An 11234-nucleotide genomic window follows, 5' to 3' on the forward strand; every position below is an offset into this window, starting at 1 on the left:
TGCTCAGCTACTTACCTACCTTCCCTCTGACCAGCAGGGACAACCCGGGAGTTGCCGGGCTGGGGAGGGGCAGGCGGGACCCTAGGAAAAATGAGAAGGTGCAGGGGACCCCTTGGGATGCTCGGTGGGTGGGGCTGGTGCCGAGGGAGGGGCTTAGCGGACACTGGGGGCTCACCCACATCCAGGATATCCAGCGTGAGCACATCGGAGCGGGCAGAGCCCAGGCGGTTGGTGGCCTCCACCCAGATCTCATAGGGTGTAAAGAGAGCCAGGTCCTTGGGGATGTGGCAGGAGTGGGGCCCCACTGTGTGGTACTCCTCACATGTGTTGTCCTGCCCATACCACCTGCGGGGATGGGAGGGCGACAGGACGCATGAGGGTTCCTTCTGGCCCCCAGACCTCACCATGGCAGCCTCAGGGTGCAGACAGCACATGGGGGCTCAGAGAGGGTCTGCGTTGGTCAAGGTCACGCAGCCAGCCTGGGACACACACATCGCCCTCAGGCCACCACCAACCTAAGCTTGTACTTGAGGGAGTAGTTGGTGTGGAGGAAGGTCTCCCCGTGGGCCCCTGGCGTCCAGCGGCAGGTCAAGTCCTTCATGTTCTTGGACCAGCAGCTGATGTTGACGGGTTTCTCTGGGGGCACTGGAGAAGGGGAGGGTGCAGGAAGCAGGCTGAAGGTCTAGACTAGCTGAGCCTGGGCCGAGGGGTTGCTGCCCACCCACCAGGCCCCCATCTTGGAGTGGAAGGAGGGCAGACAGGACAGTCTCAGCCCTGTGCTGAGAAATGCCAGTACAGTTGGTGTGACAACTGCAAGGGCTCTTGAGAGGCTGGTGACTCGATCTCCAGGTTCTTTTTCTTTTTTCGAGGCAAAGTCTCGCTCTGTCCCCCAGGCTGGAGTGCAATGGTGCCATCTCAGCTCACTGCAACCTCCGCCTCCCGGGTTCAAGCGATTCTCCTGTCTCAGCCTCTCAAGTAGCTCGGATTACAGGTGCCTGTCAGCACGCCTGGCTAATTTTTGTATTTTTAGTAGAGATGGGGTTTCGCCATGTTGGCCAGCCTGGCCTCGAACTCCTGGCTTCAAGTGATCCACCCACCTCGGCCTCCCAAAGTGCTGGGCTTACAGGCATGAGCCACCTTGCCCGACCGGGTCTCCAGGTTCTCATTCCCACCTCAAAGACCTGCATAGCCATGCCAGTGTGCCCACAGCTCATCCCCAGGCCAGAAGGCCCACGATTCATGCCTCACTCCAGAGGGAGATGCCGCTCCCAAGAGCTACCCCTGGGGTGTCCTGGGTGCGGACTTACAGCCAACATAGAGGCAGGAGCCAGCCAGGATGCTGCCGTCACGGGCGTGGCACACGAGGTTGTCCCCCGACTGCTGCCTGGACCCGTTGAGGTTGGCCAGGGCCAGGGCCAATGTGGAAGCATTGAGCACACGGGAGAGCTCAGGGGGCAGGCGGCGCCCGTTGAGGGTCCAGTAGAGGCCCTCGGCGGTGGCTCCTGGTGGGTCTCCGTGCACTGAGCAGGTGGCCAGCAGGGAGGAGCCGATGAGAAGCGTGGGATCCTGGGGGCTGATCACAGCTGTGTCTGGGGTCAAAGAGGAGTACGTGTCAGGACAGGGCGGGGACCCTCCAAGCCCCCAACCATGCCAGGACCTCCAGGGTTCATGGTGGTCCTGAGAAGACACCGTTAATGATTGTCCCCCATTTTACAGATAGGGAAGGTGAAGATCAGTTAGGTTAAATGCTCAGGGCAACACTGGTGGCCAAACTGACAGACCTGGAGTTGTCCAGGTCTGTCTGACTCCAACACTGGATCCTTCCAAAACTCTTCATCACTGACATGCTTAAAGTTCTCTGAGGGGTAACACAACTCGGGTATACAGGCTCATTCGGATCCAAGTGACTCTTGCTTAGCACATTGTTATGACAAACACTATGCTTTGCTTTTTTTTTTTTTTTTTTTGAGACGGAGTCTCGCTCTGTCACCCAGGCTAGAGTGCAGTGGCACAATCTCAGCTCACTGCAACCTCCACCTCCCGGGTTCAAGCAATTCTTCTGCCTCAGCCTCCCAAGTAGCTGGGACTACAGGTGGGCACCACCATGCCTGACTAACTTTTGTATTTTTAGTAGAGACAGGGTTTCACCATATTGGCCAGGCTGGTCTTGAACTCCTGACCTCGTGATCCACCTCCCTCGGCCTCTCAAAGTGCTGGGATTACAGGAGTGAGCCAACACGCCCAGGCATGCTTTGCTTTTTATTTTTTTAGCGACAGGGTCTCACTCTGTCGGCCAGGCTGGAGTGCAGTGGCGTGATCACAGCTCACTGCAGCCTTGATCTCCTGGGTTCAAGCGATCCTCCCTCATCTCAGCTCCCAAGTAGCTGGGACTACAGGTGTGCACCACCACACCTGGCTGATTTTTAAATATTTTTTTAGAGATGAGGTCTCGCTACTTTGCTCAGGCTGGTCTTGAACTCCTGGCCTCAAACGATCCTCCCACCTTGGCCTCCCAAAGTCCTGGGATCACAGGCATGAGCTTTGGTGCCTAGCCTTCTTTATTTTTCATTCTCATTTTGTTTTTCTTTTTTGGCAACTAGAAACAAAAGATCGTGGGTTCTTCCTGTGATACTCCCAGAGCCTCACACATAGTAGGTGTTTCTGTGGGGGAAGGGCACTGCTTAAAATGAAAGCCCTGACCCTTACTTGAATCATTAAGAGCACCATTTTTTTTTTTTTTTTTTTTTTGAGATGGAGTTTTGCTCTTGTTGCCCAGGCTGGAGCACAATGGCACGATCTCGGCTCACCACAACCTCTGCCTCCCAGGTTCAAGAGATTCTCCTGCCTCAGCCTCCCAAGTAGCTGGGATTATAGGCATGTGTCACCACACCCAGCTAATTTTGTATTTTTAGTAGAGACGGGGTTTCTCCATGTTGGTCAGGCTGGTCTCGAACTCCTGACCTCAGGTGATCCACCCGCCTCAGCCTCCCAAAGGGCTGGGATTACAGGCATGAGCCACTGCACCTGGCTAAGAGCACCATTTATTATTATTATTATTATTATTGTTATTATTATTATTATTTGAGACAGAGTCTCCTTCTGTCACCCAGGCTAGAGTGCAATGGCACTATCTCGGCTCACTGCAACCTCCACCTCCCAGTTTTAAGTGATTCTCCTGCCTCAGCCTCCCGAGTAGCTGGGATTATAGGTGCACACCACTGTGCCCGGCTAATTTTTGTATTTTTAGTAGAGATGTGGTTTCACCATGCTGGTCAGGCTGGTTTCGAACTCCTGACCTTGTGATCTGCCTGCCTCAGCCTCCCAAAGTGCTGGGATTACAGGGGTGAACCACTGCGCCCAGCCTGTATTTTTAGTAGAGTCGAAGTATCGCCATGTTGGCCAGGCTGGTCTCGAACTCCTGACCTCAAGTGATCCACCCGCCTCAGCCTCCCAAAGTGCTGGGATGACAGGCGTGAGTCATTGCGCCCGGCCTAACAGCACCATTTATTGAGCACTTGTTGTGTTCTGAATGCTGGGCTAAGACTTTACCTACATTTTCTCGGCCAGTCCTGCTTATGTTAAAGATGAAAAAACTCCGGCTCTGAAAGATGGAGTTTCCTTGCTGGAATGAGGGAAGGCCATACTAGTTAGGCCCAGATTTTCTGGTCTCCAAAGTTCTGCTCCACACTGCTTACCTCTGGAACTAAAGGCAGCCCTGGCAAACTGCACGTCCCCACCTCCCATCCAAAGGGACTTGACATCATCGCTGTTTCCCTCTACTCAGTTTTCCTCATCTGCAAAGTGGGAACGAGAAAGCTCTTTGTCTCCTGGGCTATTGTGAAAGTCAGAGGGGAAAGGACTTCCTGAACCAGGTTGTGTGTGAGTCGGGTACTAGGCACAGGAACCTTGGGGACGCCCATGGGTGGTTGATGCCTCCTCTCCTGCTGGCCTTCAGGGCAGCCCAGGAGTTCCCCTTCTGGAGACCAGAACCTAAGAAGAAACTATTTTGTCCATAGGGAAACCAAGGCCCAGAGAAGGAGGAGGGGGTGCACAGGCCAACCTCCCGATGCCTCTCTGAGTCTCAGTTTCCCCATCTGGGAAGTGGGCATCAATGTCATGGGGTTGGCTGGGTGCGGTGGCTCACGCCTGTAATCCCAGCACTTTGAGAGGCTGAGGTGGGTGGATCACGTGAGGTCAAGAGTTTGAGACAGGCTGGGCAACATGGTGAAACCCTGTCTCTACCAAAAATACAAAAATTCGCCAGGTGGAGAGGGGGTGGTGGCCCATGCCTGTGGTCTTAGCTACTGGGGAGGTTGAGGCAGGAGGATCGCTGGAGCCCGGGAAGTTGAGGCTGCAGTGAGCCATGAGTGCACCACCGCACTCCAGCCTGGGTGACAGTGAGACCCTGTCTCAAAAAAGAAACAAAAAATTTAAATTTAAATTTATAAAAACCAACAAAACAAACCTCATGAGGTTGTTTGAGAGGAGTGAACATACTGTTGGAGACAATATTTTCCCATGAGATCTTTAAACCAAGTTGACCCGGACTCGAATGCCCCCAGCCTGACTCAGTGTTACACTTTTTTTTTTTTTTTTTGAGACAGAGTCTCACTCTGTCACCCAGGCTGGAGTGCAGTGGCACAATCTCGGCTCACCATAACCTCCACACCCAGCTAATTTTTGTATTTTTAGGAGAGATGGAGTTTCACCATGTTGGCCAGGCTGGTCTCAAACTCTTGACCTCCAGTGATCCACCCTCCTTGGCCTCCCAAAGTGCTGGGATGACAGCCCTGAGCCACCGCACCCGGCCTCAGTGTTTTACTTCTTTGAGCCTCTGTAAAGGGGCTTCTCATTCCACACAGAGTGGTTGTAAAGACTCATCCACTCCTTTGTTCGTTCACGCATTCATCTATTCATTCACAGGGTACCTATAGTGTGTCAGGATCTGTGGGCACTAGGGTGATGCCCAAGACACACAAGAGTCCTGCCTTTGTGGGCATCAAATCCAAGGAAGCAGCAGGAAAAAGGAATAAATAAATATCTAAGACAATAACTAGGGGAGAAAGTAAAGTAGGGGCTGGAGGAAGACAGAGTAGTGGCAGAAGCTCGGGAGGCATCTGGGGAGGTGACCTTTGAGCAGAGACCTGAATAAAATAAGAGAAGTAACTGTGACATTATCTAACAGAGCATGTCCAGGCAGTGGGAGCTGCAAGTGCCAAGGTCCTGGGGCAGAAGCGGTGGGAAATGAGGTTTGAGAGGTCAGAGACCCTGACCTGCAGGGAGGAGGGATTCCAGGGTTCTCAGCCGGGGAGGGGGGGATGCGGTGAGATTTGCATTAAAAGGACTCCCCAGGCGGCTGGAAGAAGGGACTGCAGGAGGCAGGGGCAGCCCAGCTTCGCAGAGATGGCAGCCAAGGACAGGGTGATCCCGGCCCCTGGGGAGGCCCCCTGAATGCCAGAGCTGCCCTGCACTTGCCCTCACTGCCCCAGATGGAAGAGGTGGGGTGGACACGGTTCTTCGGCCGGCCCTGATGATTTTCCGGGGCAAACTTGGCTCGAGGGCTCTGTCTCGCTGGAGCCTGGAATCGCAGTTGCGCTTGGGGCTTGGCCCAGGGCTCGCCGGAGGTCTCCGCGTCCGTGCGAAGGAGCCGGCTGAGCGGGCCAGAGCCGAGGAGGCGGGGGCGGCCGAGGGGGGCGGGGGGCTGGGGGCCAGGGGGCCGCCCTGGAGGTCCCAGGCAGCCAGCCGCCCGCTAATTCGGAATTCCTTCTGCATGAACTCGGGCGTGCCAGCGTCTCTGCCCCGGCCCACCCACCGCTTCCTGCCTGGGCCCCCCCAACAGAGTGGGAGGCACGGCCAGGCCTGCCCAGACCCCAGGCCCCTCTCAGCCCTTCTAGAGTGGGTCTCGCCCCTCCTGCCCCCCCACCCGCCATCATGGCCTGGGCAGGAAGGGTCTCTCTGGGGGGTCCTGCCTGGGGGGCGCTGCCCCTCTGCCACACCCGCCTGGCCTGGGCTGGCGTGGCTCACTCGCCAGCAGCTGCAGCTGCCCTCCCGGGGCTGGGCGGGGGACACCGGGCGGCGACGGGTTGTCGGGGGAAGGCAAGGCCAGGCGGGCCAGGACAGGCCAATCTCCCACCCTCTAGCCCCAGCCGGTAAGGTCAGAAGGACACTTTCTCCTCCCTGGATATGGGCGCAACCCCAGTGGGAGAACCTGGGCAATTGACTTCCCCTCTCCAGTTCTCAATTTTCTCCTCCGTAAAATGGGAGGAGAAATACGTTCTACTTGCTGGGGAGATCAATGAGATGTGATTGCCATCCAATGTCCAGAGGGCTCAGAAGCCTGAAGCCCCCAGGAATTACAAAGATGACAGCCCCTCCCAGCTCTGGGGTCCCGGCTGACTAGGCACTCCCTCCAGGCCTCCACAAACAATGGGCTAAGGCGCTGGGGACAGGGATGCACGCACTCCAGGCCAGGCGGGGGAGCAGCTGGGAACAGCCCACTGAGTCGGAGTTGGTGGGGGCTTGGCTTGGTTTGGAGGGCCTCCTAGAGGGCTCCCCAAAGCAGATCCCTAGGTTGGGCTTTTGAACAGCCCCCTTTTCATTCCCTGCCTCCCCTCCTTTCCCGCAGAGTTGGGGCCTTTAAAAGTTTTTTCTCTCCTCTTTTCCCAATCTGGAGCCACTGCCGTTATTAAAAAGGAACACCATGTGTTTTAAAAGGGAAAAGTGTGAGATTCTCTGCAAGCAGGGCGGAAGGGTGGCCTCCATCCCAGGGTCCCCACGGGGGTCCCCATCGCCTGTCCCGCTGGTACCTGCAGACACTTTACGACCCACCCGCCTGCTGGTCAGGTGCTAAGACACACCGTAAGTAGAAACATATTGCCGAGGTGTGAGAATCTTTTATTTAATTTCTTTCCCCCTTAAAGGAAAAACACACTTACAATGCCCCCCCCACCCCCTACACCTTCGCCTGCTGCTCTACTGGCTGAAAACAAAGCTTGGCGCTCACAGTGGCACTCACAGGCGCTGCCCACCGCCTGGCAGAGCCGTCAGGGGCCCTGGGAGGGCCCGAGGTAGCCCCTCACCTGAAAGCCGGGGGAGAGCCAGGCTTTCAGCAAGTGCCCCTAGAGGATGCCCGGACCCTGCCTCTTCCCGGAGGAGCCCTATAGGCAGCCCGCAAACAGCCCAGCACAGGGTGGGTGAGCCTGGGAGCAGTGTGTGCCCGGCGACCCCCGGGTGGCCCGTGCGCCTGCATGGGGTGCGTGGAGTGACTGAACGTCTGGGGCGAGTTGTGCCTGCCTCTGTGCCCCTGGGTCGCCTCCCCTGTGGGATGTGTGTGACCATGAATGTCTGTGTCGGGGATGGAATGTGTGTTCGTCCGCGATGGTGTGCGAATGTGCATCTGGGATGCAGTGTGCGCGAGTTTGAGGGCGAGGGTGACGGGCCACAAGCCAGTGTGATTCTTTGTGTGTCTCTGGGCGTGTCCCAGAGCGGGTCTGGATACGGAGACGTATCCTTGCGGGGGTGTTCCTTGGATGGGGGGCCCCAGAGTGCCTGAGGCCAGAAGTCCCTCCAGGGCGGGGGTCTTGGCCCGTAAGGGCAGCGGGTTCCCAGTGGGCCCCCTCAAAGTTTGGGCCCCCTCAAAGTTTGGGCCCGCTGGTGCCCGGACTCACTGGCTCCCGCTCCCTCTCCCTCTCACCCACTAGCTCACAAAGATTCCTCTCGCTGGAGGCTGTCCGCCCGACGCAGCCGGGCTGAAAACGGTTCTAAGCGCCGCCGGTGGCGGGGACTCCGCGGACCCCCGTGCGCCGGGTCCCGCAGGGGGAGGGCGGTGACGCCGGCCCGTGGAGAGACAAGTCCCCGGGGACCCCGGGCTGCGCGCCAGGCGGCCAGAGCGGCCCCCCTGCGGCCCCGCCCTCCCCGTGGGGCTCATCCCTCCGCCTGGGGGGACCCGCTGGGGGCCCGCACCCAGCGCGCCAACCGCGTGCGCCCCCGCCTGGGAGCGGTGCCCTGCAGTCCCAGCGGCTCAGAGTCCACCGAAGCAGACGCGTGCGCCCGCCACGTCCTGGCGTGCAGAGGGTCTCAGGCCGCGATCCCCCCAGCCCCCGGGGGCCTGGCCTGGCGCCCTCGGCCCAGCTGCCCAGGTAACAGGGCCTTGGGCGCGGAAGCAGGACTCTCTGGACAGTGGACTGCGGCGCCGCGTGCCCCGCAGGTGAGGGCGCCCCGAGGGCTGCGCCGGGGGCGCCTTCCTTTGTTCCCCGGCCGTCCAGGTGGCGCCCGCGCCCCCTCCCCCCGCGGCTGCCCCCGGGGCGCCCGCCCTCTGCTCTGGCAGGGGGGAAGGAGTGGGGCGCCGGGTACTCACGGGCTCCTGATCCGGCTCGCGGCGCCCCGAGGACGCAGAGCAGCAGCAGGGGCAGCAACGGCGGCGGCTGCCGCGCGGATTGGGCGGCGGGGCCCCGGCGGCCGGCGGGCATGGGGCCGGCGCTGCCGGGGGCGCGCGGCGGGCGGCGGCTCAGCGGCGGTGGCGCAGGGCGCGGGACGCAGGCCGGGCGCGGGAGGGCGCGGGCCAGGCCGCCCGCACGTCGCTGGGCGCGGACTCGGAGGCCGGAGCAAGTCTGAGCAGCCGAATTGACAAGGCGCTAATGCGCCGCTGGCCCCGCCCGGCCCCGCCCCCGGCCCGGCCCGGCCCCGGGGGGGCGGCGGGCCCCGCACCGGCCTCCCCGCCGCCCTCCCGCCCGCGGGCACCGCGCGCCCCGCCCGTCCGGCCTCCGCCCCACCGAGAACCGCGCGCGCCCTATCCCGCGGCCCAAAGCCCCCTAACTCAACCCCTACCGGCCCAGGACCTCCCTCTCCAACCCTGCCAGCTACAGGCTTCCCACCCCAAGTCTGGGACCCGGCACCCCCAATCCCGTTTCCATAACCCTGCCCACTTCCCTGCACCCTCCTCTCACCCCAGTGCCTCTTCAGTGGCCCCTTTGGTCCCCAACCCTGCCCCGCTCCTCCATTCTCCCCTCCACGGCCCAATCTTCTGTCTCGGCCCCCACCCCAGCTCTGGCCCCGCCCCCCCCCACCGAGCGGTCCCTGAGTCCCGCCTACCCCCATCTCCAGCCCCTCAGCCTTCCCAGGGGCCTAAAAGTCACCCCTAGCCCCACGCCCTCGGCGCGCGGGTTCCAGCCCTCCCACCTCATCCTGCCTCTTTTCGATTCTCCGCGAATAGCCTCGGCCCCAGCCTTTGCTGGAAGAAAGGAGAAAAAGCAGGAAGGCACGGAGTCCCTCGCCTTCGCCCTGGCTGCGCTGTCCCCTTCGCGCGCGGGATGGGTTTGAGTTTGCTCTGGGCGCCCCGGGGGCCTCGGGAGGGAGCTCCTGCGTGGGCAGACGGGGAGATATAGTCCCCTGTGGGAGCGGGGACCCAGGCCTGCGCGGGAACTGGGTCCCGCACCGCAGTAAGAGGGATTCCCAGGAGGAGAGCGGTAAGAAGCTCTCCCCCCGGGACCTATTCACACCCCGCCACGGAAAAATCCACTCAGCGGCCCGCGGGTGGGGTGCGCCACGCGGTGAGTAATCGCTCCGGCGGCCACCGCCCGCCGACTCCAGGTAACGCCGGCTGCCCGGAGCGACGCATAGTTTGTCTTCCTTCTTTTGCGCAAAGAGCCTTCTCGGTGTTATTATTTTTGGCCATTGCTCGAGTTTCGGGACCCCTCCCGGTCCGGGAGTCTCATCTCCCTCCTCCTGGTCCCCACCCGATACGGGCACCCAGGAATAAAGGGTTCCTGGCCTCCCAGGCTGCTGCGGATGGGGGTGCCTGAAATGAGAGTTTTGGGGTGCAATTACCCACTTTGGGTCGCAGCCCCGCCCCCAGCTGCAGCGCCCAGGGAAGGGAACGGCTCCAAGTCCCGTTTTCCAGGAGTCCCTTAGAGGCCTGGATTCTCTCTCCCGGTCCCCAACCATCCAAGGGGGTAAAAATGTCTGAGGGGGGCTCAGGAGCCCCCATGTGTCTGCCCAAGACTGAAGCCCCACCCTCTTCTACTTAAATCTCCAGTTCAGACTCCAGACTGTCAAAAAACAAGATTGGGGGATGGAAGCCTATAGGGGTCCAGGGCGCCCCTGCTCCATCTGAACTCTGGATGAAGACAGGCAAGGACAGACGCTGCCATTTACTTCGGGAAACCAAGCCTTTTGTGCCTCAGTTTCTTCCTCTGCACAGTGGGCACCACCCAGCCTAGGAGCTTCTGTGGGAAGACGCAGGGCAGCAGAAGTCTGTACAATCCAAGCCCTTAGCACAGCACTGGAGGATATCCTGGAGCAGAGGTGACCCCCAGGCCTACTTGTCCCCTCTGAAACATGGAGCCATAGTCCCACCTGCCAGGGGACCCAGAGGGTTAAGTGGAGGTGGCAGTTCTTGGCTGGAATTGAGTTTTTAGGATACTCACCATTACTCCCCATGGCTCCTGTTTGCAGATGCTCTCTGTGTGGGTAGAGACGCCTCACCCCCTCCTGGGAGGACTTCAGGCTTCTGGAGCAAAACCTTGATTTTTTCCCCCCTCCATTTCTGCTTCTCTTCCAGTCATTTTGGTTTTGGGAAAGGGCTCCCCCATCCACCCAGGTGCTCAGGCCAGAGACCTGGAAGCGCATGTGACAACTCTCTCCTTCGCTCATCCCTCATGTCCAATTCATCAGCAAATCCTGTTGGCTCTGATTCCAAAACACATCTCCATTCTGAGACACTGACCCCTTCTTCCCACCCCATTCAGATCCAGGCCCCACGGTCTCCCTCAGGGATGCTTGCCGGCTTCCTCCGGGGCCTCCCTGATAACCCTTCTGCCTTTCTCGGCACACCAGGCAGAGCGAGCTTTTCAAAGAAGAAAAAGCAGATCTTTGCCCTGCCACCCTCTCGCCATCCTCTCCCCTCCTCTTCTTCCCTCTCCTCTTCCCCCTCCTCTCCCTCATTCCGCCCCAGCCACTGGAGCCCTGTTTCCCCAAACATACCAGGCTTGTTACTATCGAAGGGCCTCTGCGTGTTGGCTGTTCCCTCTGCTGGAATGCTGTTCCCCACATCTTCCCCAGTTAGCCCTTTCTCTTCCATCAGGTCACAGGATTAGTGCCACCTCCTCAGAGAGGCCCTCCACCCTTCCCCCAGCACTCCCTCTCCTTCACTTTGTTTTATTGTTTTTGAAACACAACTCTTCCAACCATTTCATTTCTTGTGCAACTGATTTTCTTTAGACTGTGGGCAGCCTCAG

At 59.6% G+C, this 11234-nt stretch overlaps 1 protein-coding gene across 16 annotated transcripts in view; it reads right to left on the reverse strand.

The window, feature by feature from the left end:
* CRLF1 (cytokine receptor like factor 1) overlaps nt 1-8612 on the reverse strand; it is a 39709-nt gene extending 31097 nt beyond the window's left edge. For 5 of the 16 annotated variants that reach the window (XM_054539947.2, XM_054539946.2, XM_054539945.2 and 2 more), the window contains exons 1-4: nt 8357-8525; nt 1308-1589; nt 516-645; nt 176-345 (exon numbers count right to left, since the gene is read on the reverse strand). In XM_054539947.2, the coding sequence (XP_054395922.1) occupies nt 176-345; nt 516-645; nt 1308-1589; nt 8357-8468 (694 nt within the window). In that variant the 5' untranslated portion in view covers nt 8469-8525. Of the gene's footprint in view, nt 1-15; nt 82-175; nt 346-515; nt 646-1307; nt 1590-8356 lie in introns of all 16 variants that reach the window. The other 11 variants (XR_008516438.2, XM_054539948.2, XM_054539950.2 and 8 more) reach the window with 9 other exon arrangements.
* Between the last annotated feature and the right edge of the window lie 2622 nt (nt 8613-11234).

The sequence above is a fragment of the Pongo abelii genome, chromosome 20 (assembly GCF_028885655.2).
Source record: "Pongo abelii isolate AG06213 chromosome 20, NHGRI_mPonAbe1-v2.0_pri, whole genome shotgun sequence".
NCBI classification, from domain to species: Eukaryota; Metazoa; Chordata; class Mammalia; order Primates; family Hominidae; genus Pongo; species Pongo abelii.